Genomic DNA, 27,974 nt, shown 5'->3' with positions numbered 1-27,974 from the left:
TTCTGAAATCCTTTTTATTCATAATTGCAAAATAATAAAACTCAGTCAACAAATTGTGAACTGTGCCATGTGAAACACATAAATTTAGCACCACTACAGAGGGTGCTTTAAAATTACACAAGGACTTCTGGGACATCTATATACAACCAGTATTTATTCAAATTGTGGTAACAGAAAAATATAGAATTAACTTTGGAAGCCACAGAAAGCGCCTTCTCAATTTTATAATACACACACACACAAACACACACACTATTACTCACAACATTTTAACTTTCTGATTATTTGGCATGATACTCTTATGAACTAATTTTTGCTGCACAATTAAGACAAATTTGTTTCCCAAAGACATTTGCAGCTCTTAGCTTTGGCAATGGTTTCTCACATAAGGCAGGAATCCAAGTGCTCATTAATTTCTGTCTCCAAAACTTGAGTCTGGCAAACAGGGCAGCTCACTGCTTTTTCGTGACTAATTAAACTGCTGGAATTCTGAGAAGAGGTGACAGGGAATGAACTGCATTTTGAGCCATTATCACTTGTACACATGCTGTTCATTTGCTCTTTCTTGATAAAAAAATTGGCAAAAGCAGTTTTGTTTTCGACTTTGGGTCTCTTATTTGGTAATTTATCTTTAGAGCTGTTAATTTCCTGAGACAAATTTGATTTAAACTCAGTTTTATGATTAGGTCTCGTGGCAACCAGTGGACAGTTCTGATCAGGCAATTCTTGGATTTGATTAATGGCATGTGGGCTGATGACCTTCCCAAGTGAGGATGTACTGCTTGTTCCTCCCAGGAGATACCCTTTTCCACTGAACGGAGTCAAAAGCTGGCTCCCTCCTTCCTTTAGTTTACCTGCAAAAGAAGGTCACTAATTATGAGATTCTTCCATTCACTTAAAGCCAGGAACACCTTTATTAAGCTAACTCACCTAAGCTAATGGATACTTCAAAATGCAAAGGTGATTTTAAGATGAAATGGAGCTATACAATAATAAGCTGTTAATGGAGGAAAAATGAGTTTCTTTAGAAGCAGTTTTTTAGAGTTAAGCTTATTTAAAATTTCCCATTCTTTAGGAGCTAATTCTCTGTGGAATTAAGACAGAAATCTACCATGATCAAAAATAAAGTGAAAGAAAAAGACAGATGGCTAGAAAACATCAAGAATGAAAGAATTAGACACAGTAACTTATATATGTGAAATATATATACCATATATGAATCCTATACATTATTTACAAAAATATCCTTTATATATTCTAAGCACTTCCAAACATAGCTAATCTTCAAAGAAAAAGTAAATTCCAGAAATACAATTCTCTATCCTGAGTAGCAGAGAAAAGCTTGATTTAAAGTCTTTCATACAGTGCTAATCAGAAGCTCAGGGCCAGGGCACTGAAGTAGAGTTTGTGGGCAACTTTATCCTCTAAGTCACTGCCTTCTCTTCAAGAGGGCTATAGTGAGCCATTAAAGGAAAAAAATGTGCATAGGCAATAATAGCCACTTTGTATGATGACTAACTTTGACAGACTTAGCCCTTCTCAGCAATACAAGGATCTAAGACATCTCCAAAAGTCTCATGCTATCCACATCCAGAGAAAGAACTATGGAGTTTGAATGCAGATCGAAGCATCCTATTTGCTCTTTTTTCTCTTCTGTTTTGTTTCCTCTTTCTTGTGGTTCCTCCTATTGGTTCTAATTCTTCCTTACGACATGACTAATGTGAAAATATGCTTAATAGGAATGTATATGTATAGCCTATATCAGATTCTGTGCAGTCTTGGGGAGGGAGGTGGGGAGGGAGAGGGAGAAAAATTTTAAATTCAAAAGCTTATGGAAGTGATTGCTGAAAACTAAAAACAAATAAATTAACTTTTTAAAAAAACATACGTAGGAATAGCACAGCCTTGTAAGAATCTGCAAGCCTTGTAGCTCCAGCACACCAAGGGGATGAGCAGGAAAGGCAACGCCCTTTTGTAGTCACTCCTCTGCCAACCAGAAGAGACTTCTGGCACAGGGCAAGGGGAGGTCAGTATTATCATCATAAAGTCAAAGTGAGGCATCTGTAAAAACTTAATTTAAGCTTTTGTAGTGTGCATTTTGGTTGCTCTCATATTTATCATGTGGCTCCTAATAAACTAAGCAGGCAATGTAGTACAGCAGAAAAAGCAGTGGCTCTGAAGGCAAAGGACTTGGGTTCAAATCTGGCCTTTGACCATTACTCTTTATGACCTTGGGCCAGACCCTTTATCATCCTGGATCTCAGGTCCTTCATCTGAGAATCGAGACTGTTAGACTGGATGGCCTCTCAGCTCCCTTCCAATCAACCAACAGAGGCATTTATTAGGTATTTACAACATTCGAGCACTGTGCTAGGGATTGAAACACAGGCAAAAACGGTCCCTGCCTTCAAGGAACGTGTATTCTAGTGCCACAGATAATACATCAACAGGTACACACAAGATTTGTACAAAGTGGATGGAAGCTAACCTGTGAGGGGAAGAGTCTAACCTCTAGGCTATGGATCCTATGGATGAAGTGTTCCCTGTAATGTCATTTCACCCAATGTGTGTTTTACAAAAGTAATTCCTGATGTCAGATGGGGGAATACCTACCCTGAATTTTGGTGTGACGTTACCATCTTGGCCAAAAGTACAGCAGTAAAATTATTACACTGTGAAGTCTCTTGACTGCTAAATAATTTCCTGTACCTCTATTTAGAGAGGCAGAGTACACCCCTATATTTCTTCAAATGGCACCTACCACTCACAAATAGGAAGCATAGTTTCTTCACAGATATGTGAATGCAAGAATGCAATGCTACTTCCTTAAAAGCAAAATAATAATAGAGAATAAAATCAAAATGGAGAATAAAATTACACGAGAACAAATGACTAGTAACTGCATGCTACCAATTCTGAGCTATGCCATCTCCATTTTGATATTCATCCACCCTGGAAGTCTGGACTTCAGCCATGGGAACCACTCTGGACTCACCCCATGGAATCATGCCTCCGCCTTCCTTTCTAGTTCTCAGTTACCAAACACGATGCCTCCACTCTGATTTTCATGCTCCCCCTTACTCTCTAGCTCTTCTCTAAGAGGTATTTCCCCTCGTTAGAATGTGAGCTCCTTGAGGACAGGGGCTGTCTTGCTCGAGTGTATTTGCCTGCCCAACACTTAGTACGGTGCCTAACAAACAGCAAGTGGTTAACAAATGCTTTACCTATCCTCTCCACCTAAGACAAATAGTAAGTCATCAAGCATCTACTAACCTCTCGCCATGTACCAGGCACTGTGGAAGTGATGTGGACACAAATAAAGGCAAACCCTCCTAACTATCGACAGAAACCACATGGGCACAACCTAAATGATATCACGCACGGTATAAGCTAGGCGTCATTGTCTAGCGTTATTACTTGAATTACTGCTTTCATTTTGATCATCTTTTTGCCTTGTTTCCTCATATTTGTGGGTACTGTTCAATGAAAGGCAATGATAGGGAAGGAGACCCAAAGCAAATATAAATGGGAAATATTTTTACTTTTGTTCACTTGAATAAACTGAAATCCAGATTCCCCTAACATGATCTCATGAAAACTAGAATCTTCTGTCAGAAGTTTAAAATATTTTCCTATTTCAAATTCATATTAAAATTAAGCTAAATGCTATCTGAATACCAATTAATAATATGAAAAGTACTAACATTACATCACAGAGGCAGGGGGCACAGTACAGTGTTAGATTTGGAATCAGGTAGACCTGAATTCAAATCCTGCCTCAGGGCCTCAGTTTCTTCATCTGCAAAATAGGGGAAAGTACCTACATCACAGTGTTGTGAGCATCAAATGAGACAACATAGGTAAAGAGTTATGTTTTATATAACAAAAAAGTGTTATATAAATGGTAGCTATTACTATTATGCCACGGAGAAGAGGCAGAAGAACGTAAGTCAGGGTACCTTTATCTTTACTTTCTGTTCCAGAGTCTGGCTGCTTTTCTAGCTCTGTCTTTTTCTTGCCTGTTTTTGAATAACCCTCTGGTTCTTTGACCTTTATGTATGTGCCTCCACAAGTTCGCTGATGCTCAGGCCACCAAAAGTCTTTAGCTGAGGGTGCTCTGTTCATTGCCCGTTTCACGTAACCATAGTAGGGTTTTCTGTTCCGGCAGGGTCCACTGCAACGCCACCAATGTTGACGATATAGGTCCACCTCATTGTGAAAACTGTGGTATATCTGCATCAAAAAAATTTTTTTTAGCATTTATTCATCACATTAACAATAACACCTATGCAAAATAATTTAAAATGAGCAACCTTGCTGTGCTTTAGAAATTATATATTAGAAATTGGAAGGCAGCATAGCACAATGGAAAGAGCCAGAAAACACCGGCTCTATGCAGTGCTGACACTCCCACAGCCCATGACGCTGGCCTGACAGTATTTCATCTTTCTGGGTGTCAGTTTCTTCATCTTCATCTGCAAAATGAGAAAAGTTAAACTAAATAACATCCAAGTTCCTTTCAACTCTAAAATTCTAAGGCTAATAGTTTTACCTTCTTAGTCTCCCCTGGGCTTCTGAAAGGTTCTAATTTTGGACAGAAAGCATCAAAAGTTGAATTTTGATCACAAACAGAGGAAACAAATCCTTTCTGAGCTGAATAAATTTAAGGAAATGTTTGAATCATTCAATTCAACGGCAAATTCAACAAACATATCACGTTATTGTGTTGGGTGTTTGGAATGGGGAATAGAGACAAAGTTTGGATTAGAACACAATCTCCCCTGCCCTCATGGAACTCAGTCTGAAATATAATATTAATAACTCTGGATTCTATTGCTTTCAGCGGTCAGATGGAAAATGATCAAAACCTAAGAAAAGCTTATGTACCACCAAAATAAGTAAGGCTGAAGTAATACTTAATTGGATGCTATATTATCTGAACTAAAATCACACCACAGAAAATATTATTCTAGCAAAAAGTTCTAAATGACCAAATGCTTCTAATGTAGAAATCATTGTAGCACACAATTTTCTACAGTAAGTAAATGTTCTTTCTGCTCCTTTCCATGTAACAAGACAGTGGCAATGGAAGAAACTGTGTCTAACTGTTTGTGGTTTTGCTTAGAATAACTAATTTCCTAATTCTTGATCAATGATAAGCTACCAGTGGGGAGGAAAGCTGAATTTTTAAAAACTGTTTTGCAGCAAACCCTGCTCCCGGTTCCTTATTCCTCTCCACTCAAACAACAATCATTCATCCTCTCAAAAGCAAATTTCATTTACTCAAAAAGCATTAATTTTGGGAAAAAGAAAGTACCAAGAGCAAAGATGTTGGTGAAGGAGAGCTCAGGACTGCTCCCTTTTTTGCTCAGAGTTCTTACAAATTAATCATCAAAGAAAGGATGGATCAGAGGATCAGACATCGAGTGCCAGGGAGATGAAACAATGGTAGCAGTTTGCTGCATTTGTTTTAGATTTCTTCCTATGTTATATTCATAAGGTGAGTGTGTGCGTGCATGTGTGTGCGCGTGCACCCGTGCATGTATGTTTGCATGTGTGTGTCTTCCTGGATATTTGGCTCGGTCAGGAATGATCAGCTGAATACCTCCAGAATTTATATGATGACAGCAGTAAAATCACACCAGCCTAACTTATCTGAATCACAACACAGTTGAACTTGTCTCTAGTTTCTACTTCCTAAAGAGTACCTGGGATAGAACACTACATGATTAAACAGATCTTCTAAAAAATATTTTCAACATCAGCCACTTTTCCTGACTATGGAACTAACTCTAAACTCTGACTACAGTTAAGACATCTAACTGCATAGAAGGTAAACATCTTGGAATGTTTTGTTCTCCATCATGTGTCCTTATTACACTTGGAAGTCAATAAACACTACTGTTATGAAAAGATTGCCATTCACTTTTGACTTGAAATCTGTTAACAAAAATATGTGTTTATTCCATGAAGAAAACTATGTGAAGTAAAATACATGGCATTCATCTGGTAATGGAAGACAGAGGTCCTGGGACCTATTTCTGGCTCTGCCACCGACTCAACTACATGGTCCTGGACAAATCACAACTTCTCTATGACTCAATTTTTTGGTCTGTAAATAGAACATCTTCCTCTACCTCGCTCCTTGAATTTTATTAAAATTGATTTGTCTACATAAACACAATCATAAAATTTCCCAAAGGTGGGGTACTTACTGTTATATTGGCTCCAGTTAGGCGATTGATGCGATGCATATGTTTACAAAACTCTGGGCCGTGACCTTCCCGATCTTTATCATTATTAGTGACAAATAAATATGCATGTATCATTTCATGTAACAGTGTCTGAAACAGGATAAAAGCAAACCAACTCAACTTGTGACCTTTATGAGAAAAATGCAGAAAAATTATATTGTTAAACTAAGGTGATGCTTATGCTTTAATATTTTTTTCTTTTTTGGAGGATGAGAGAGAAGGTAGTGAGCAGAGGGAAAACAAAATTTACAAAAGCCCTAACACTGTTATATCACTGTGTGTATTTACTCAATATTCATATGCATCTCCAACATGCTAGAAGCCTTCTTTGCTTTCTCCTGACATTGTGGGCGTACCAGTCAGGCACTCTAGCCATTCTTGACCTGCCCATATTCTCTTTGTGTCATATAATTCTTTGATGACATCTTTTGCGCCTGTTCTTCTCTGGAATTCTTGACTGGTCATATGCTGCAGCCTGCTCACATCCACCATGCCCCTCCCCTTTCCATTGCCTTTTAAGTGACATTCATTTTTAGTTCTTCTGAGCCGTTGGTATTCCACATCTCACTGCTGCACATCACCACCACCACCCATAAGGTGTTTGTATTGTAAAGGTGGGCCTTTGCTTTTATGGGAAGCTTGAGGTCAATAAAAGTACTTTGCAATTTCCTAAAAGAAATCCAAGCCCATTCTCCTCCTCTTTTCAAGTCTGGGCCCAGTTTATATTCCATCTATATACTGTCTGTCCCAGATGCACATACTGTTGGACAAGCTCTACTGGGTGACCATTCAGAGACCTGATGAAATCTGAGCAATAGACATTTCTCATTTATTTGACTCTCCCTGTGTGGGTGAATAGGTCAAACTCCTTCGAGCAATTACAGATCTCTTCAAAGAGGTAACACAGGGTTTGCTGTGATCACTAACATTTCATCTGCAAGCAGGGGCATCTGGAAGATTCCATCATTTAGAGGGAATCCCTCCTTGACCAGGACTCTATATTAGATCTCATCACTACGGTGAATAATTTTGTTGAGCACACACCTCCCTGCTTTATACCTTGCCTGATATTTATTATCAGAGGGGAACTGAATAGCGCTATTTCTCTTCTTAAATCTTTCACAGAATACTGAATGATCTCGATATGTGGACAGGAGACACTTTGTTATAGAACAAATTGTAAGCAGCATTTGTTGTACTAAGTCAAATGTTTTTCTATAATCAATAAACAACAAGCATAACAGGATCTTATATGCTTTACATCTTGTAGTCAATGGTGTAGATGTGACCTTTTGTTGAAAATCATTTGCAAAAGCCTTCTTGTTCCCTACTAATACACCTTTACTGAGTATACCTTCAATCTATATATAGAAATCTCTCCAAAAAATTTTGTACAAATGGGAATAGGCATACAGGTCACCTTCTTTGGGGGTAGAAATAAGGTTGAGATTTTTTCCCCATATCTTTGGTATCTTTCCTTCCTTCAGCTAGTTACCTTGTATGTTGGTATATTTACCTATTTTAAATATAACTTGTTGTAACTTAAAAATAAACCAGCTTGATAAAATTAATGAAGTCTTATAATAATGTACTGTTCAAAATCTTTCAAGTTTATGTCAATGTCAATTTTAATCAGAATTGTTATTGCTATAATTTGCATTAATATTATGAGCTTCTATATTATCAATGATATTCTAAATTTTATCAATCAACAGACATTTATTAAGTACCTACTATAAAAGTCAGGTACTGGAGACACAAAAGAAAAAAACAAAAGTTTCTTCTCTTAAGGAGCTTCCACTGGGGAGACAACAAATACATAAAAAAAATAAATAAAAAGGATACAGACTATATGCAAGGTAATTGGGGGGGCATGTTGGAGGGGGAAGGTCTTTGCAGTTGGAGAGAAAAAAAGCTTCAAGGAAACAGGGCACCTGAGCTGAGCTTTCAGGTGTACTACAGATTCTAAGAGGCAAAGGTGAGGAGGAAGGGCATTCCACATGTTGGTGAAAGCCCATGTGAAGGCATCAAGATGTGTATAGTGGAGAAACTATTGGAAAAACTATTTATCAACTATACAAAGGCTGAACAAATTTTTTTTCTTAGGTTGTTATGCAAAATACATCATACATAAAACAAACCTTATTTAATACTAATAGGTCACAAATTTGAGATTCACTCTAAACTTCCAAAGCAAATAAGGTTTTATCAATATCCTGTTAATCATGTTAAATTTATTTTTAAACACACACATACACACATACACATTAGTTTCTAGACTTCAAGTCAATTGATTTAATATTTATTGAGTACGGTTTATGACTTTCACCCTATTCCAAATCCAGTCTCTGGTACATGGGTGACCTTGGGGTCTCAAAGGCCATGTCATTGGAACATAAGCACTAGCAGATCTGAACAAGCCAGAAAAAGTATGGGATCAAGGACAGAAAGTATTTCTATCATTTGGGGGCTGGCCTAGCTATGAGTGAAAAGGCTTGTCCCCACAAGGAAAACCAACAAATTATGCACCTTTTTAGGCCCAAATATGCACAAATACTGTCTTCACTAAGGTGAAAGAAGCATTCACATCAAGGAATTCATAGTCCCTTAAAGACCAAAGCACTATTCTAAGAAACTTCATTTCTATAAATCTACTATATTGAACATGTAGCTTCTCTGACAGTACTGAGTGTACATCAAAGTGTAACCCATAAAATTTATTTCTGCTAGCATTTTAAAGTGAAAATTTTGTTAAACTCAACCTTTAGCTGACTCAGCAGAATACTGATGAGTTTCCTGTTTTCTACTGCCTAAGGTTTAGCTTATCTTTAAGGATGAAGCTCTGTTGTCACTTATTTTTTTGCTACTACTCTCTTCTTCTGTTTTTAACATTCTGCCTTTTGCCCAACTGCAAATGTTCACTTGAGGCCATTATCTTCCTACTTTATCAAATGACAACCTTTCCTTATTAATTATAAAGAAAACCCAACTATTTCTTCCTACTTTCAAACATGTCATTAGTTTTTCAACTGAAAAGTACAGGAGTTGAACTAGATAATCTACGAGGTCATGTATTTAGATCTTCTCCATCTTGGAAAAAAAATATTGCTGGTTTTTGTCTAAGTCACCTTCAAGCTCTTGGTAATGTAATTAGGACAGTACATAAATTTTTCATCTTGGAAGCAGCAGTACAGGTACTTAACATTTAAACGTATAGCCAAACTGACCTAATTCTGCTCTGCGGCCACTAAGGATTCTCAGCCTCATAAACAAGCAGATGGTTGCAATTTGATTAGGGAGAGGAATACGGAGAGAGGGAGACAGGATATAGACACCTGAGTTGTTGTGGTGAGTGTAAAGGATGCCACAGTAAAAATCTTCAGGGATGAACTCTTCAAAATTATCAGTCAGCCTAATTCATTCAAAGTTTATAACAGTGTAATGTTGCAGCACCAGTTTTTAGCCATTTGAGACAATCACAACAATGTAAAAAGTCTTCTACATTCCAGCACAGATCTACCTTGCAAGTTGAGTAACCAACCAAATAGCTCAAAAGCAAATGTGTGTGTGTCAATGTCAATTTTAATCAGAATTAAATAAATAAAGCTAGGGAGGAGAAAGACATACTGCTTCAAGCAACAAAGACCCTATGCTGACAATTTTGACAGTGACCCTCAGGATAACAAGCATCTAGCATTTGGGGATCAAAACAAGTGGAGAGTGAGAATTCTTTGGCCTCTTCAAATGAGGGGAGTTCTTTTATGCTGGCTGTACCAGTCAGCTTTTTTTTTTTTGTGGGGTGAGGCAATTGGGGGTAAGTGACTTGTCCAGAATCACACAGCTACTGTTATGTGTCTGAGGCCACATCTGAACTCAGGTCCTCTTGACTCAAGGGCCAGTGCTCTATCCACTGCCCCACCTCGCTGCTCCTCCAGTCAGCTTTTTAAGCATGTCTCTGAGAGAGAAAAGGTGACTGGGGGAGGTCAATACTCACCAAACTTGTGTGAAAACAGAACCAGGACTATCAAGGTATACTTGTCTTGAATTTGATAATTATATCCTTAATTTGATTATATCCTTAAAAGCTAAATAACTTTCCTTTATACTTTTCATGTTGGGTTACTCATTTGCACCATTCTGCTACCTGAGTTTAGGAGAGCTGCTAAGGCATTCCTAAGACACTCATCTATAAAATGAGGAAATAAAAATATATCTCCAAAGTCCCTTCTAGTTGTAATATCTAATTACTAAGATAAGAGTCAGGATTTATCTGTGAATACCTACCTCTATAAGATCTTTTCTTGGTCTCAATTTTAAAAGGGGTTCACTAAGGCTGATGGAACACATTCCACCTTTTCCCTCATACTTACAAAATCCAGCACATCTAAAAAAGACAAGTAAAAATGCATTCAAGTTTTAGTTACACTTACTAGAAATTCATAGAAATATCACATGCAGAGAATTCTTACAGAGTGTAGCAAATCTATTCTCAGATGTTTGCATCTTATCTTAGGTTTGGATGATTTTATTATGAGAGTTAAACTGCAAAAGCTAAAGATGGGCTCACTCAAATCCTATAATCAAGTCTGTGGGAAAACAGTGTAGGAAATGACTCATTTTGTAGAAATTTTCATGATTGGCATTATGGGTCAATAAGAAAAGAAATGAATTTGTCATCAAAGGACTCAGGTTTGAATCTTCGCTACTTATTACCTGTGTGACCCCAGCATTATCCTGTCCTTTCGAGCTTTAGTTTCTGTAGAATAAGGGGATTGGGCTGGATTATCTAAAGGTCCTTTCTAGTTCTACATTTTAGCACTCTGAGAGTCAGACAGGATTAGCCAGATGGCAAGTGAACTGAAATTCTGAATTCCTGAAGGATGCTGTATTGGCAAGAAGATGCTATCATGGCAAGGAGATAGAAGGAAGAAAGTGGGAGCCAAACACAAAACAAGATAAGCAAGGGGTCAGTTCTGTTATTCAGGGGTAGGCTTTGCCAATGGTACATAGGAGCTACAGAAGAAAAACTACACCCAGCAGCTACTTAAAGTTGCCAAAACATTGCATAGTTTCTCTAATTTTCTGATAGAGTGGGATGAAAAGAATAAGGATAATAATTTACTTGAGGAATGATTGAAAAATTATTTCAAATATGCTTTATGTTTCCTTTTCTGCTCCAATTAAATACTCTTCCTGATTCTATTGTTACTTCTAGAGAGGTGGTGGTGTATAGTAGTGAATATTGGACTTGGAGCCAGGAAAAAATGAATGAAAATTCCACTTGGGACACTGAAAAGTTACACGGCTTCTCTGAGCCTCAGTGTCCTCAGTTGCAAAACTGATAATACGTGTACATACCTCGAAGTTGTTGTAAAGGTCCAATGAAATGGTTTTGGAAAGGGCCTTACAAATTTTACAATGCTAGGCAAATGCCACTTATTACTAGATTTTTGTTAGCACAGTAATAGTCGAACAGACACTAACTGATAATAGCTCCTTGGACTGGTGGCAAGCTTGCTCTATAACTCTCTATTACTATCTCGGAGAATCAACTGATATTCTGCTATTTCCTCACCTACTATAACTCTCTAGTTCCTAGAAAGGAAGGAGATAAAACAAGGACAAATTTATGCTGAGAGCAACAACTAATTGTTTTAGAGCCACTGAAACTTGGGGTCCTATTGGAAGGTAAAGCTTCAAAAGAAAATAAAAAAAACTAAAAGCAGATGAGGTCTCAATAAGAAAGCTAAAATTATATTTATAGCTTTTTTCCCCTTTGAATGTGTATATATAAAGATATGGTTCCTTCAAAGGAAACATCATAATCTAAAACGACAGCTAGCACAAATAAGATAAACATATATTATTCTTCTTAAAGGCTGGGCTACAAGGCAGGAAGCAGAATTTGCCTTCATTGGCCTCAGCTCCCTTACCTGTAAAAGAGAATTGGTCAAGATAAATAGATCCCAACTAGGGGCCACAGACTTATTGTAAATTGTTCTCAAGCTTATAAATAAACATTTTTTTGTGGAATTAATGTCTCATGCATGTTATATTGCTATTTCAAATTTATGTAGTTGTTCTTGTGATTAATGAAACATAAATTTTAAAGCATTCCTGAATTCACAGTAGCTTTTTATCATAAAGTTCTACTCAATGCCTCATAGCGGGGAAGTGACCCTAGGTTCTTGAAGTCTGTGCCAGTGAAGCACAGTGCCAATTTCTACCATGATAGAAAGGGTTCCAGCACAGTCAAGCGAACAGACTGCTGATGCCAGCTTCCTGAGGAGCAGCCTTGGTCCCAATTTGTTCTTCTCCAGTAGGTTAGCCATTTGGTGATAAATTCCTTGCCATGGCAACCCATGAAAGAAAAAATAAGGTAACAGTTCCTGGTCCTTCAAAGTCCCATTCTAATTCCTGAGTGAGTAAATTATTCAAGCATTATTTGCATTATTTAAGTGATTACTATATAAACCAGGACCTGTACTCGAATAAAAAAGTCTGTTCTTCTTAAGGAGCTTATATTACACTGGAGGGAAACAACATGTACACAGAAATACATACAAAATAAATACAAAGTAATTTGGGGTGAGGAACTAACAATTCCAGAATCATGAAAGAGTTATTACTGAAGGTGACACTTGAGCTGAAAGCCTTGAAAGGAGCTCAGTGTTCTAAGAGGCAGAGATGAGGAGGGTAAGCATACCAGAGATGGGGGGCAGTAGAGCCTGAGGAAAAGAATCAAAGACAGGAAAAGGAACCTCAGGAATGCCTTAAGAGAGCTTACTTATGAGCTAGGGATAGTGCTAAATACTAGGGATACAAATACAAGCAAACAAGATAATCCTTTGCCCTCAAGGAGTTTACCTTGTAAAGGATAAAGACAAGGTGAGGGGGAGTGAAGTAAAGGTCTGCTTCTGCCGTTGCACCCCAAGTAAGGTAGAAAGCTCATCTACTAAGCCCAGAGCCCCCAGAGGCAGAGTCCAGGATCAGATGGTAAGGGGATGAGGATGTATGGGGAATGGCAAGTAGGCCAATCTGACTGTGACAAGAGAATCCATGTAAAGGCCTAATGAGTAATCAGCCTGGAAAGACAGGCTTGCATCAGACAGTGAAGGGTTTTAAATGAGGAAAAGAGGAGTCTATAGTTTATACTGGTGGCAATAGGGAGCAAGAGAAACTTCTCTAGTAGTAAAGTGATATGGTCAAACCTGTGCGTTAGGACTACCATTTTGAAGAGGTTGCATAAAAATGGGTTAAGCAAAATTAATCCTAGAGACAGGGCCCTAACTTAAGAGAACTTAAAAAGAGAACAAAATATTTCAGAATAAAGCAATATACAGAAATGGTGTAAAACATATACCTAACTTTCATAACCTTAGTTATAAATGGATTGTAGACAATCCAATAAAACAAGTGGCAGAACTTAAATCAAACTTTGGAGCAGCCAGCAAAGAGCCAACAAAAGGTCAGAGTGAGACATTTTTCTGGCCTAAGACAACTTAGCAGGTCAGCAGAAGAGGTCTGTGACACTGGGGTGGGAGCTGGCTCAGAATGCAGGGCTGGCAGTGGCAGCATAAGCAATAGACCTTGGAAGTAGGGATGACAGGAGCAGCAGCAACTCCAGTAACTCTCTGGAGGGGCCCTTACTCGGTAAAGACTAGATCAAAGACTAAGAGAGTGGGACCACGGCTCATCTTGAATCACCATCACCATCACCATCACCATCACCTGGGAAAGCACCGAAAACTTGCAAAACCCTAGAACTAGTTCTGAAAATAGCACACAAAAAAGCCTGAAGCTTGAGACAGGGCCTCCCCACCCCCAGGTAAGCAGAGTCCAACTTTAACAAAGTGCAAAATCAAAAAGAAGATGGGAAAAGGACAAGTGACAACAAAAAAAAAGAACTTGACTATAAAAAGCTACTACAGTGGCAGAAGAATACAACAGCTACAGAGCAAAGTCTTAAAAAAAAAAAAGCTAACTGGACCCAAGTCCAATAAGAAGTCCTGAAAGCATTAAAGAAACAGATACAAGTGGTAGGGAAGAAATTGGGAAAAGAAATGAGAGTGATGCAAGAAAATTATGAAAAGACAATTAACATCTTGGTAAAAGAGGCACAAAAAATACTGAAGATACCTTAAAAAAACCTAATTGGCCTAATGGTGAAAGCAGCACAAAAATTCACTGAAGAAAAGAACTCCTTAAAAAGCAGAATTTGCCAAATGGAAAAAGAGGTACAAAAGCTCACTGAAGAAAATCATTCCTTAGAAATTAGAAATGAGCAAGTGGAAGCTAAGAACTCCATGAGACATCAAGAAACAACAAAGTCAAAAGAATGAAACAAAAAATAGAAGAAAATGTAAACTCTCTCACTGGAAAAACTGACCTGGAAAGTAGATTAAGAAGAGATAATTTAAGAATTATTAGACTACCTGAAAGACATCATCAAAAAAGGGAGCTAGACATCAAATTTCAAGAAATTATCAAGGAAATCTTAGTTCCACCAGGCAAATTAGAAACTGAAAGAACCTACCCAAAGCAATCCCAAAATGAAAACTCCCAGAATGAAATCAAAAATATTTCAAGCAGCCAGAAAAAAACCACTGAAATACTATGGAAAGATAGTTAGGATCATACAAGATTTAGCAGCTTCCATGTTAAAGAAGAGGAAGGCTTTGAAAATGATATTTTGGAAGGCAAAGAGACTAGGATTATAACCAAGAAGAATAACCTACCCAGAAAAACAGTATAATCCTTTAAAGGAAAAAAAAAAGGCTATTTAATGAAATAGAAGGCTTTCAAGCATTCCTGATAAAAATAATAGCGATGAATAGAAAATCTGACATTTAAACACATGACTCAAGAGAAGAATAAAATGGTACACATTAAACAGTAATCATAAAAGACACAGTAAAGTTAAACTGTTTACATTCTTATATGGGAAGGTGATACATGTGACTCCTAAGAACTTTACCATTATTAGGGTAGTTAAAATCTATGGAGGACATAAAGTCTAAATCACTGAGATGATTTTTTTAAAAAAGGGGTGGTGGTGGTGAGAAAGGGGGATACCCTAGGAGGAGGAGGACAGGAAAAGGTGGAATGGTAAAAATTTTCTCACATAAAAGGGCACTTTCTGAACACTCTTTCTGTTTCTGCGATACTACTTTCTCCTAGTTTTCCTACATGTAAACAGCTACTTCTCATTCTCTTACTAGTTGACCACCTACATTATGCCTCCTAACTATGGGTCTCCTAGACCTCTCTTTTTTCTTTACAGCTTTCAAAGGTTTAACTATCAACTCCATGTAGAGGCCTCGAAGATGTAGCGATCCAGCCCAAGTCTCTCTCTGGAGCTTCAACTGCACATGACCAAATGCCAACTGGACATTTCAAACAGGATGTTCCTGAGATACCTCAAATTCAACATGTTTAAAACAGAACTCATTATCCTTCCCAAATAAGGCAGGATGGAAGATTTAAACCCTTTCAACTTAACAGATGAAGAAACTAAGTTCTAAGAAGGATTAAGTGACTTGCCCAAGGTCAAACACGTATCATTTGGCAGAGGTGGCAACTAAATTCAGGTCCAGTGATTCCAAGCTGAATTAGATGACTTCTGAAGTCCCTTCAAACTCTAAATCCAACCACTATGATAGAGGACTGATTACCAGGTGGTGATTTTTGAGTGCTGGGGGGCGGGGAGAGAAGAGAGTTAAAAGGCGGGAGAGGATCACAGAAGCTCATATCTACCAAAGTCTGGAGGGCTCTGCAGCAGTAAGAAAGATCCACATCCATTAAAACATAATTCTTACTACTGAAGCATAAGTAAGAAGTGATGCACTTGTAAACACTAAGGCCACTATTATTTGATTCAAGCGGCAATGTTGCTAATAGATACCTATGTTCTCAATGAGATTTTGCTTCAGTGCAAGATAGGTTCAAAATTACGAAACTCCTCAGATATTCCGACCCAGTTCACTGCATCTAAAAGCAAAGAGGAAGGAGAGAGAGATAAAAGGACAAGAGGGCAGAACTAATTTTTGGCTTATCACTGCAGGAAGAAATCTGGGCCGGTGCAGAGGAGCTCGCCACCGACGGCTCCGCACTGGGAGCCAGGGGGCGCAGTTACCGTCCCCAGGCGGGGCAGCCCGGGCTTCTAGAGTCCCCCTCCCCCTGACCCCACAGCACGACAGGGGATTTACTTACAGCGTCATTCGAAAGCTCCACTTCACCTCCACCGCCTCCAGCCGCCCCCAGAAATACAGCTTGTTGAACTGCACGAACAGCGCTCGGAGATCGGGGTTGGGGTCCACGAGCTCCCAAGCCTCGTCGACCAGCGACTTGGGTTCCTTCCGGGGCTGGACCAATGCTGGGACCTCCGTGTTCCACTCTTCCTGCAGCTTCTGGGCCAGCACAAAGTCCTCTTCCACCGCGGCCATAAGAGCGGGAAGGAACTCGTGGGGAGGGAACCCGGAAAACAGCGAAAGACGCAACCTCACACACCAGTCCGCCGCCACTGCGCTCCTACTGGAGGAACCACAGTGTTTTGAATCAGCTTGTCGGAAACGGAAACTGATCTCGCGAGAGTACAAGAAAAGGCGGAGGCGACAAAACAATCAACTTCCGGCACTGAAAGGGCTTAATCGTCAGAGCCAAAAGGACCGGAAAGGGAGTTTCTCAGCCTCCTCCTCCTCCTCCTCCTCTTCCTCTTCTTAGTCTTCAGTGGGTTTCTTTTTGTTTTTTGTTTTATTGCACAGGCGCAGCAGCCAAGTGGCTTCATTTTCTTGACGTTCCTTTAGCCCGCCCTCGTCGCGCACGCAATCATTGGCAGCCAGCGCCGGCCGACTCCTCCCCGCGCAGGCGCATCCACTTCGCTTCCGCCCTTCTCCCTAGGTCCCTGAACTCCGTCGGAGTTGGGTGGGTCTCGGCGGCTGCGGAGACCGTGACAGTGACAGGGGGAAGCGATGGCCATGGCGATGTCGGACAGCGGGGCGAGCCGCCTGCGGCGGCAGCTGGAGTCGAGCGGTTTTGAGGCGCGGCTGTACGTGAAGCAGCTGTCGCAGCAGTCGGACGGGGACCGGGACCTGCAGGAACACCGGCAGCGGATCCAGGCGCTGGCCGAGGAAACGGCGCAGAACCTGAAGCGCAATGTGTACCAGAACTACCGGCAGTTCATCGAGACGGCGCGCGAGATCTCCTACCTGGAGAGCGAGATGTACCAGCTGAGCCACCTGCTCACGGAGCAGAAGAGCAGCCTCGAGAGCATCCCGCTCACCCTGCTCCCCGCCGCCGCCGCGGGAGCCGCCGCCGCCGCCGGGGCCGAAGAAGGCGGCGCCGGCGGCCCCGGAGGTCGAGACCACCTCCGCGGCCCCGCCGGCTTCTTCTCCGGCCACGGAGGCGCCGCCCGGGACAGCCAGAGTGCGGGCGAGGAAGGCAAGCAGCGGACGCTGACCACCTTGCTGGAGAAAGTGGAGGGCTGCAGGCACCTGCTGGAGGCCCCCGGGCAGTACCTGGTCTACAACGGAGACCTGGTGGAGTATGAGGCGGACCACATGGCTCAGCTGCAACGGGTGCATGGTTTTCTCATGAACGACTGTCTGCTGGTGGCCACCTGGCTGCCCCAGCGCAGGGGCATGTATCGCTACAATGCCCTCTACCCCCTGGACCGATTGGCGGTGGTGAATGTCAAGGATAACCCGCCCATGAAGGACATGTTCAAGCTGCTGATGTTCCCCGAGAGCCGAATCTTTCAGGCGGAGAATGCCAAGATCAAAAGGGAGTGGCTGGAAGTGCTGGAGGAAACCAAAAGGGCCCTCAGCGAAAAAAGACGGAGGGAACAGGAGGAGGCGGCAGCTCCGCGGGGCCCACCCCATGTTTCTTCCCAGGCCACAAACCCGTTTGAGGATGATGAAGAAGAGGAGGAGCCTACTTCCCCGGAGGTTGAGGAGAAAGTGGACTTATCAATGGAATGGATCCAGGAGTTGCCAGAGGATCTGGATGTCTGTATTGCCCAGAGGGACTTTGAAGGGGCAGTGGACTTGTTGGATAAGTTAAACCACTATCTGGAGGGCAAGCCGTGCCCACCTCCTGTAAAGGAGTTGAAGGCCAAAGTGGATGAGCGAGTCAGGCAACTCACTGAAGTGCTAGTCTTTGAACTTTCCCCGGATCGTTCTCTAAGAGGTGGTCCTAAGGCCACTCGAAGGGCAGTTTCTCAGTTAATACGACTTGGCCAGTGTACCAAGGCTTGTGAACTGTTTCTGAGAAATAGGGCAGCAGCTGTGCACACTGCCATTAGACAGCTTCGAATTGAAGGTGCCACTTTACTCTATATTCATAAATTATGCCATGTGTTCTTCACCAGCCTTCTTGAGACTGCTAGGGAGTTTGAGACTGATTTTGCAGGCACCAACAGTGGTTGCTACTCTGCCTTTATTGTTTGGGCCCGTTCAGCTATGGGCATGTTTGTGGATGCTTTTAGCAAGCAGGTATTTGACAGCAAAGAGAGCTTGTCTACAGCAGCTGAGTGTGTAAAGGTGGCTAAGGAACATTGCCAGCAATTGGGTGATATTGGGTTAGACCTTACTTTCATCATCCATGCTCTCTTGGTGAAGGACATCCAAGGGGCTTTGCACAGTTATAAAGAAATTATAATTGAGGCCACCAAGCACCGAAACTCTGAGGAAATGTGGAGGAGGATGAACTTGATGACTCCAGAGGCCTTGGGGAAACTCAAAGAAGAGATGAAAAGCTGTGGGGTGAGCAATTTTGAGCAGTACACAGGAGATGACTGCTGGGTGAACCTAAGCTACACAGTAGTGGCCTTCACTAAACAAACTATGGGCTTCTTGGAAGAAGCTCTGAAGTTGTATTTTCCAGAGCTGCATATGGTGCTTCTAGAGAGTCTGGTGGAAATAATTTTGGTTGCAGTTCAACATGTGGATTACAGTCTTCGATGTGAACAGGACCCAGAAAAGAAAGCCTTTATCAGACAAAATGCATCCTTTCTATATGAAACAGTCCTCCCTGTGGTGGAAAAAAGGTTTGAACAAGGTGTAGGGAAACCTGCCAAGCAACTCCAAGACTTGAGGAATGCATCTAGACTTATTCGAGTAAATCCTGAAAGTACAACCTCAGTGGTCTGATACACAGCACTTGTATTTTTTTGTCCCAGAGAGGTCTGTTTGTCTATATACAGCATCACTAGTATATTATTTATATAACACATTAAAATCTTTATATTCCAGAACATAGTTTAAAAAATAAAAGTGAAAAAGGTCATCTCTTATGTACGAGTTCAAGATGAGAATGTGAAGAATGAAAAAATGGTGAAATTTTATCAAAGGAGTAAAAAACCATTAAGATAATTTGAACTCATCTAATATATTCTTTAATTCCCCCAATTCCTTATAGATTGTTGGTCATACCACAGTACTATATTTCATGATCCTAGGGGCCAAATCACATTTATTGTATTTGTGTGGTGTGTATTTATGCAGCACAGAGAAATATCTATAATTTCATGCAAATCAAACATAACACTTTATTTCCAAGTTCTGTAAGTCACTAGATTACCAGAAGAATATTCTGTGTATCTTCCAAGGTATAGTGCCATATAAAATAACTGTTAATCTAATATGCTTCCCTTTTTAAAAAAAATGTGATTTAGCTATGTGGGTAGAGTCAAAAAAATTAGCAAATTTAACCTTAGGGCAAGTTTCAGGCAAAAATGTTTAAGACACCGGTTTAGTTTGTTGAAACTGTAAGAGTATGCCAATTATTTTAATGTATTAGAAGGAAAAGAGTTAATAAAAATAAATAGTACAGTTAATTTTGTTAGCACAATTTGAATAAATGTACATTTAGTTATTTACTATCTTTTAAAAATCTGCTTTGGAAAAAATGCTTGGAAAATCAAAGTGCTATGACAGTCATTTGTTTCTTGTTATTCTTGAATTTTATGAATTTTTATTTCATTTTCTTTGTGACATATAACAGTGTGAGGAATATTTAACACCATTAGCTGCTTGACAGTTTCACTTTTGGATTATACACTATCAGACTGCAGGTGAGGAAAAGGATCTTATTGAGGAATCAAACCTCTTAATGAGGTATCAAAAGAATGATTAGAATGTTATTTCTCAAACAAATGTATTCTGCTGCATTTTACTGATATTGATTTCAAGAAAGTTGCATTTGAATGTTGTAGAAACAACTGCTAAGACTTATTCTTGGTTGATCTTTAAAATGAATGTAATGCTTCAACTTAGTTAAATACCAAGTGCTTTTAAAGAGTCTTGGGCTTCCCAAGACCATTTCTGCTCATTATTTCAGTTATCTGATGGATAGCTAATAGTTCTTATGCTCTGCCTCATTTTGGCCACTCCACCATGATTGCACAGGAAGCAGAAAGGGACCACACAGGACCAAGAGCCATTTAAAATGTTTTTGTCACCTTGTAAACAGCATTCTGTCCTTAGACAACACACTTAGTCTGTCTTGGGGACTAAATCTGGTAGAACCTTCCAGAGTGTATGCTTTGTTGGCTTAGCCTTTGAGAACCCAGAATGTTCCATGCCGTGAGGGAGTATTGGAATACTGCAGCCTATTCTTTCCTTGGCTCCTAGTTGTAATTTCTGTCACAGGAGCCATTTTTGATGGTGTCTTTTCTGTTATTTAAAAGTTGGCATAATTTGAAAAGTATGTATAGTTGTAGATGGATTCCCTGTAGCCAAGGCTTCATGACTTAATTATGAATACACTAAAGTAGCCAGCTGTGTTTAAAATGTCAAAAGGTACCAAAATTTCAGATTTATTTGGCTAGTTTCTTATGAAACCAGGGTTATTTTGATGGGAAGAAACCCAGATATGTCAGGTGGGCAGAGACAATTAAAATGTACCTTGGTTAATGCTATTGAAGATTAAATTAAAAAAAGTTGGGGGAAGGGGCAGTATTAGAATTTTTACGTGCCATTTAATGTCTTTAAAATCTTGTGGAATCAAAAAGTCTGTAAATATATGATCTAGGATATGTGAAATGCTGGCACATTTGGTTTTTTTTATTCAAAAATAAGGCATTAAGTAATGAAAATTTAAGAGATGTACACACATCTTATTAACGCTTACTTTGAATAGGCTGCTTTTTAAAAACAAGAGTCTTTGGGAATTTTCTATGCTATGTGCTGCTTTACCATGGTTGTAGAAATATGGTTTTGGTGGGTGTTTTAGAGTAATCAAATAATTAAAGCTCGCCAAAGTCAGGGTGGCCTTTTTGCCAAGTTGGAACAATTTGTGTAGCATTATTAGAAGTGAATTAACATTAGGTCCCAGAGTGGTGCAGCTTGATTTTTTTCTTTACTGTTAAGTTCCAAAGCAGGTTCTAAAAACTGAATGTAGTTAGGAATTACTTTGAAATGGAATGCAGATTGTAATATTAAAGCTCGAGTTGATTGCCTTTCCTACTTCAGGAGGAGTGGAAAACACAGATGATTTAAATAATTGCTCTTCAGAAAAGCTCTGTGGAACTCAGGCTTGTTACTTGTTCAAAGCCCCATTTTACATAACTTCCACCAACTCAAACCCATTTGTGTTTAAAATACTATCTATGATAGTTAATCTAGGCAGTATTGACATTTTTTGATTGAAAATTTGGGGCATAAATGATAGTGTTGTATAAATACACATTTTGCATATTGGCATTGCTGTGGTGTGAATGGACATTGAAACTTAAAAAAAAAAAACCTCAAAGTTTCTTACACTGGACAAAATATCATGGTGTCATATTGTATTTCCTTTCTTTGATCATTAATGTTTTATATTTAGTTTCTGTTAAATTTCGTTACTTAATTTCTATTCTGGAAAAAACTAGTTAAAGGGTAAAAAAACTGTAGGTATCTTGATTATTCCACCTATTCATTGGGTCATTATGACTTAAAGAAATTCTTTTTTTGATTGACTTGTGCTGTTTAGAAAGCATTTCACAAATAGGGGATGTGAATTTACTTGAAAATACATTTTATACCAAATCCAGGTATATTCAGTCACAGAATTCTCCAAACAGGGAGTTTACTCAAAAAGGAATTATCAGCCACACAATTTAGGGATAAAATGACCAATATCGGATTCTTTGAAAATATGACATGATTGCTAAGGGAACAGTTACATATAATCAGTCAAGAAGTATTTATTTTGTTCCTGCACTATTTTTACCCTTCTGTCTATCTCCCTGGGGAAACAAAACTGTATTGTGGTACTGACTCTTCTACGGTTGGATTTCCAAGATGGTAGAAGTCAACGTGGAATGCTGTAGTTAGAGAAAGCATCATGGTGAGATTCAAGCTTGAAGAATAGGAAGGATTTAGAAAGGTGGGGACAAGGAAAGAGTTTTCCCATACTAGGTAACGGTACTGGCAAAGACATCAAAACAGCATAAACATACTTGAGAGGGTAAAGAATCCTGCCTGACTGATTAGAAGAATTATCCAAAAGTGAAATGTACTGCTGGATTTCTATAGTTTCACAGGATGTTTCATTAAGATGAACAGAATCCTACCAATTTTAATTCCTCTTTGGTGGTAAATCCCTCTCTGTGGTAAATTAATGCCTGTACTATGGAGGGATAAAGAGGAAGAGACTATACACAAGACATTCATATGCAAAGTAGGTTTGAAAAGGCTTGAAAGATATCCTTGGGGGCAGCTAGTGGATAGAGCACTGGCCCTGGATTCAGAAGGACCTGAGTTCAAATGCGGCCTCAGACACCTAACACTTACTAGCTGTGTGACCCAGGGCAAGTCACTTAACCACATTGCCTAGCCAAAAAAAAAGAAAGAAAGAAAAATAGCCTTTCTGGCCAGTTGAGGCCTTAGATGGGAGGGTGATGAAAAACTCCCGCTCTTTGGACAGTAAAATTTGTGCTGGAAAGGTGCCACTCTCTAGCCCTGTCCCTGTTTCCCAACCTCCCTGCAGCTAACAAAAATGGCTTCCTAACTTTTCTTTATTCTATAAGCAAGTTCCCGTCTCTGACTATGTGTTAGTTTCCCTCACTTTCTAATGGTCATGGGAAAGTGATGAGTGGGGAAGCAAGGCATTTTCTGTTATTTCCTTTCCAGATCTATGCTGTGAGATGCTTGAGCATTGTAATTGTAGGAGACAATCTGACCCACCCCATAGCTGACTTTGGCCCTGTACTCATAGGGATAAGGCCTTATGGCCTTTATTGGGCTCTGTGAAACTCTACCTTGCACAGTTAGCTTCAGACTGATGGTGGTACTTTATGAGCTTATACAAATAACACAGGTTCTTAAGTTTGTTCATATCTCAAATTCATACCCTGAGCAGACTTAACTCTCCTAAGCCATTCTCTAGACCAGAGATATCGAACTTGGGTTATACCCACAAAACTCCCACAGTGGTAGGCCTGAACCAGATTAAAATAAAATTGGGAAACATTTATCACAATAAAAATACAGTATAACACAAATAATGTTAATTTGTAGTTTTCTAAGTCTATTGACTGCATATTTACAGCCACCAGGGTCTGTTTGAGTTTGACACCACTGCAGTGGCCTGTAAATCATGCTGAAGGTACATTGAAAAGTTTAAGACTGACTCAGGACCGTTTGTTTAATAGTTTAGTACTAGCACATTGATGTGTGTCTATGAGATGACCGAGCAGGTAATTGTGGCCTAGAATAGGACCAAGCAGCTCTCTTGGGAGGTAGTGGATTCCTCCTTTATCAGTAGAAGTCTTTAAGCAAAGGCTGGAGGACTTTGTCAGGGATTCTGTTCACTCACAGGATGGACTATATAGATGACTTCTGGAGTCATAGCTCTAGATTCTGTGAGAGGTTCTGAACTAGGAAAGGGTGGGAAATAAGGCTTGCTCACATTGTGATATACCTGATGTGGTCATTAAGCCACTGTTTGAAAACTTCCAAGGAAGGGGGAACCTTTCTAGGTATCTCATTCCACTTTCAAACAACTCTAATTGTTATTTATTTATTTATTTCCCCCCCCAATTACGTTAAAACAATTTTTAAACTTTTAAAAAAAGTTTTGGGTTCTGAATTCTACCCTTCCTCTCCTCCACTGTCCCAGAGACAGTAAGCAATCACATATAGGTTATTCATGTGCAGTCATGTAAAACATTTCCACATTTTGTACAAGAAGACTTGAATAAAAGAAAAAGAGTGAAAGAAAGTGAAAAATAGCATGCTTCAGTCTGCATTCAACCTATCAATTCTTTCTTTGGAGGTGGATAGTACACTTCATCATTAGTCCTTTGGGATTTTCATGGATCATGGTATTGCTGAGAAGAACGGAATCATTCACAATTCATTGAACAATATTGCTGTTACTGTATATAATGTTTTCCTGGTTCTGTTCCCTTTGCATCAGTTCATGTAAGTCTTTCCCGGTTTTTCTGAAATCATCCTTGTCATTTCCTATAGCACAGTAATATTGCATTACAGTCATATACCACAGCTTGTTTAGCCATTTCCCAGTTGACGGGCACCCTTTCGTTGTCTAATTCTTAGCTGCTGCAAAAAGAAGAGCTGCTATAAATGTTTTTATACAAATAGGTCCTTTCCCCTTTTTTTTTTTTTGGATGTCTTTGGGATGTAGATCTAGCAGTGGTATTGCTGAATCAAAGAGTATGCAGAGTTTTATAGCCTTGTGGGCATAGTTCCAAATTGCTTTCCAGAATGGTTGGATCAGTTCACAGCTCCACCAACAATGTATTAGTGTCCCAGTTTTCCCACATCCTCTCAAACCCATCATTTTTCTTTTTTGTCTTATTAGCTAATCTGATAGGTATGAGGTAGTACCTTAGAGTTGTTTTAATTTGCATTTCTGTAATCAATAGTGATTTAGAACATTTTTTTATATGGCTATAGATAGCTTTGATTTCTTCATCTGGAAACTGCCTATTCATATTCTTTGATCATTTATCAATTGGGGAATGATTTGTATTTTTATAAATTAGACTCAGTTCTCTATATATTTGAGAAATAAGGCCTTTATCAGAGACACTTGCTGCAAAATATTCCCGCAGCTTTCTGCTTTCCTTGTAATTTTATTTGTATTGGTTTTGTTTGTACAGAAACGTTTTAATTTTGTATGATCAAAATTATTTTTTTTTTCACATTTTGTAATGCTCTCTATCTCTTATTTGGTCATAAATTCTTCTCATATCCACAGAGATTATTTCATGCTGTCCTAATTTTCTTATGGTATCACCCATTTTGACCTTATCTTACTATGCTGTGTGAGATGTTGGCTTATATCTAGTTCTTGCCATACTGCTTTTCTAGTTTTCCCAGCAGTTTTATTAAATAATGAGTTTTTGTTCCAAAAGCTTAGATCTTTGGCTTTATCATGTACTGTATTACTATGGTCACTTAATATAATTTAGACCTAATTTATTCCACTTATCCACCACTCTATTTCTTAGCCAGTATCAGATAGGTTTTTTTTTTTAATTTTTTATGGGCTAGGCAATAGGGTTAAGTGACTGGCCCAGAGTCACACAGCTAGTAAGTGTCAAGTGTCTGAGGTTGGATTTGAACCCAGGTCCTTCTGACTCTGAGGCTGGAGCTGTATCCACTGCAAAACCTAGCTGCCCCAGATTGTTTTGATAATTACTGCTTTATAATACAGTTTGAGATCTGGTAAGGCTAGATTGCCTTCCTTCACATTTTTTTCGATTTGATTCGTTTGATATCCTTGACCTTTTGTTCTTCCAGATGAATTTTTATTATTTTTTCCAGCTGTATAAAATAATATTTTTGATAGTTTGATTGGTATGGCACTGAATAGATAGATTAATATAGGTGGAATTGTCATTTTTATTATTGGCTTGGCCTATCCATGAGCAATTAATGTTTTTCCAGTTGTTTAGATCTGACTTTATTTGTGTGAAAAGTGTTTTGTAGTTGTGTTTATATAGTTCCTAGGTTTCTCTTGGCAGGTAGACTCCCAAGTATTTATCTTGTCTACAGTTATTTTAAATGAGATTTCTTTTTCTATCTTTTGCTGCTGGACTTTGTTGGTAATATATAGAAATGCTGATAATTTATATGGGGTTATTTTGTATCCTGCAACTTTACTGAAGTTAATAATTTTAAGTACTTTTTTAGTTGATTCTCTAGAATTTTCTAAGTATAACATCATATCATCTGCAAAGAGTGATAGTTTTGTTTCTTTATTGCCTATTCTAATTCCTTCAATTTCTTTTTCTTGTGGCTATAGCTAACATTTCTAGTACAATATTGAATAATAGAGGTGATAATGGGTATCCTTGCTTCACCTCTGATTGTATTGGGAAGGCTTGTAGCTTATTCCTATGGTTTTAGATAAATATTACTTATCATTTTAAGGTAAGCTCCATGTATTCCTATGCTTTCTAGTATTTTTAATAGGAATGGGTGTTGTATTTTGCCAAAGGCCTTTTTTTGCATCTATTGAGATACATGGTTTCTGTTGGTTTTGTTATTGATATGGTCAATTATGCTGATAGTTTTCCTAATATTGAACCAGCCCTGCATTTCTAATATAAATCCCACCTGGTTATAGTGTATGATCCTTGTGATATATTGCTGCAATCTCTTTGCTAGTATTTTATTTAAAACTTTTGCATCAATATTCATTAGGGAAATTGGTCTATAATTTTCTTTCTCTGTTTTGGCTCTTTCTGGTTTGGGTATCAGCACCATATTTGTGTCAGAAAAATAATTTGGTAGGACTCCTTCACCTATTTTTCCAAATAGTTTATATAGTATTGGGATTACTTGTTATTTAAATGTTTGCTAAAATTAGTTAGTGAAACTATTTGGCCCTGGGGATTTCTTCTTAGGAAGTTTATTGTTGACTTATTCAGTTTCTTTTTCTAAGATTGGGGACAACCCTAATTGTTAAGAAGTTTTGCCTAACATTAAGCACCTGGGACCAAACAGATCCTGCTCAGACACTTATTACTCATGGGAACCTGAGCAAGTTGCTTTACCTCTGAGCCGCTTTCCTCATGTGTAAAAATGGGGATAATATTGGCACAGTTTCACCGGATTGTTGAGGGGATCAAATGATGAAACATGTAAAATACAAACCTGTAAGTGCTATCATTAAAGCTATCATTATTACTACTATTTTCAGCCTCTTCTTTTCATATACTTTCTCCCTTGGAGATCTCCTATACTTCCATGACTACAAAGCCAGTGCCTCCCAAATCTCTAGCTATCTATATCCTTTCCCCTAAGATCTAATTCCATATCTAACTGCTGAATAGCTTCACTTGGATGTCCCATTACTACCCTTAAATTCTGTTTATGTCTTTATCCTCTATTCTACTCAAATACCTTGATCAGTAGGGCTCTTCTCATCCCAGAGCAGTCTGAGTTTATTCCTCAGTGGTTACCAAACTTCCACACCCTCTTGTCTCCCTGTCCCTCTGGCACTGATTCCTAGTCTACCAAAGAAGAAACCTCTCTCTCCATCCTCTGCTTCCTGGTGTTGCATCCATATACACTTTAACCCTACTTCTTCAATGTTCCACTCCATATTTGCCTGCCCTTCCAATGTGAACTCAGAACTACCATTCTATAATTAACCAGCTTTTCTTCCTTTTGGACCTCTTATGTTTATGCTTCTTCCATCTTCCAGCTCTCTCTTAGACCAGGTTCCCCCTAAATGATATTGCATTGTTCCCGTTATTTTCAG

The 27,974-nt window shown here is 39.0% G+C and overlaps 2 protein-coding genes across 2 annotated transcripts; one reads left to right on the top strand and one right to left on the bottom strand.

The window, feature by feature from the left end:
* Positions 1 to 16,789, bottom strand: SPRTN (SprT-like N-terminal domain). The gene is made up of 5 exons (XM_021000426.2): positions 16,467 to 16,789; positions 10,539 to 10,638; positions 6,216 to 6,344; positions 3,960 to 4,233; positions 1 to 854 (listed from the first exon to the last, which is right to left on the bottom strand). Exons 1-5 carry the CDS (start codon positions 16,697 to 16,699, stop codon positions 382 to 384), a joined length of 1,209 nt encoding a protein of 402 aa, XP_020856085.1. The 5' UTR covers positions 16,700 to 16,789; the 3' UTR covers positions 1 to 381.
* A 331-nt stretch (positions 16,790 to 17,120) lies between these two features.
* On the top strand, positions 17,121 to 27,403 carry EXOC8 (exocyst complex component 8). Its single transcript, XM_078156228.1, has one exon. The coding sequence runs from the start codon at positions 17,225 to 17,227 to the stop codon at positions 19,400 to 19,402; it is 2,178 nt and encodes a 725-aa protein (XP_078012354.1). The 5' UTR covers positions 17,121 to 17,224; the 3' UTR covers positions 19,403 to 27,403.
* Positions 27,404 to 27,974: the final 571 nt, after the last annotated feature.

The sequence above is a fragment of the Phascolarctos cinereus genome, unplaced genomic scaffold (assembly GCF_003287225.1).
Source record: "Phascolarctos cinereus isolate Bilbo 61053 unplaced genomic scaffold, phaCin_HiC Scaffold_5;HRSCAF=322, whole genome shotgun sequence".
Lineage (NCBI taxonomy): Eukaryota > Metazoa > Chordata > Mammalia > Diprotodontia > Phascolarctidae > Phascolarctos > Phascolarctos cinereus.
The sequence above is the reverse complement of the archived record's forward strand: the minus strand, read 5'-3'. Positions and strand labels throughout refer to the sequence as shown.

Excerpts from the sequence above, each read along its gene's own strand:
- SPRTN (XM_021000426.2), bottom strand. The coding sequence starts at position 16,699 with ATGGCCGCGGTGGAAGAGGACTTTGTGCTGGCCCAGAAGCTGCAGGAA. Across the intron at positions 10,639-16,466 it reads TGGAGCTTTCGAATGACGCT|ATGTGCTGGATTTTGTAAGT; the intron begins GTAAGTAAATCC and ends TGTCTTTTTTAG. Across the intron at positions 855-3,959 it reads AACAGAAAGTAAAGATAAAG|GTAAACTAAAGGAAGGAGGG; the intron begins GTACCCTGACTT and ends CTTCTTTTGCAG.
- EXOC8 (XM_078156228.1), top strand. The coding sequence starts at position 17,225 with ATGGCCATGGCGATGTCGGACAGCGGGGCGAGCCGCCTGCGGCGGCAG.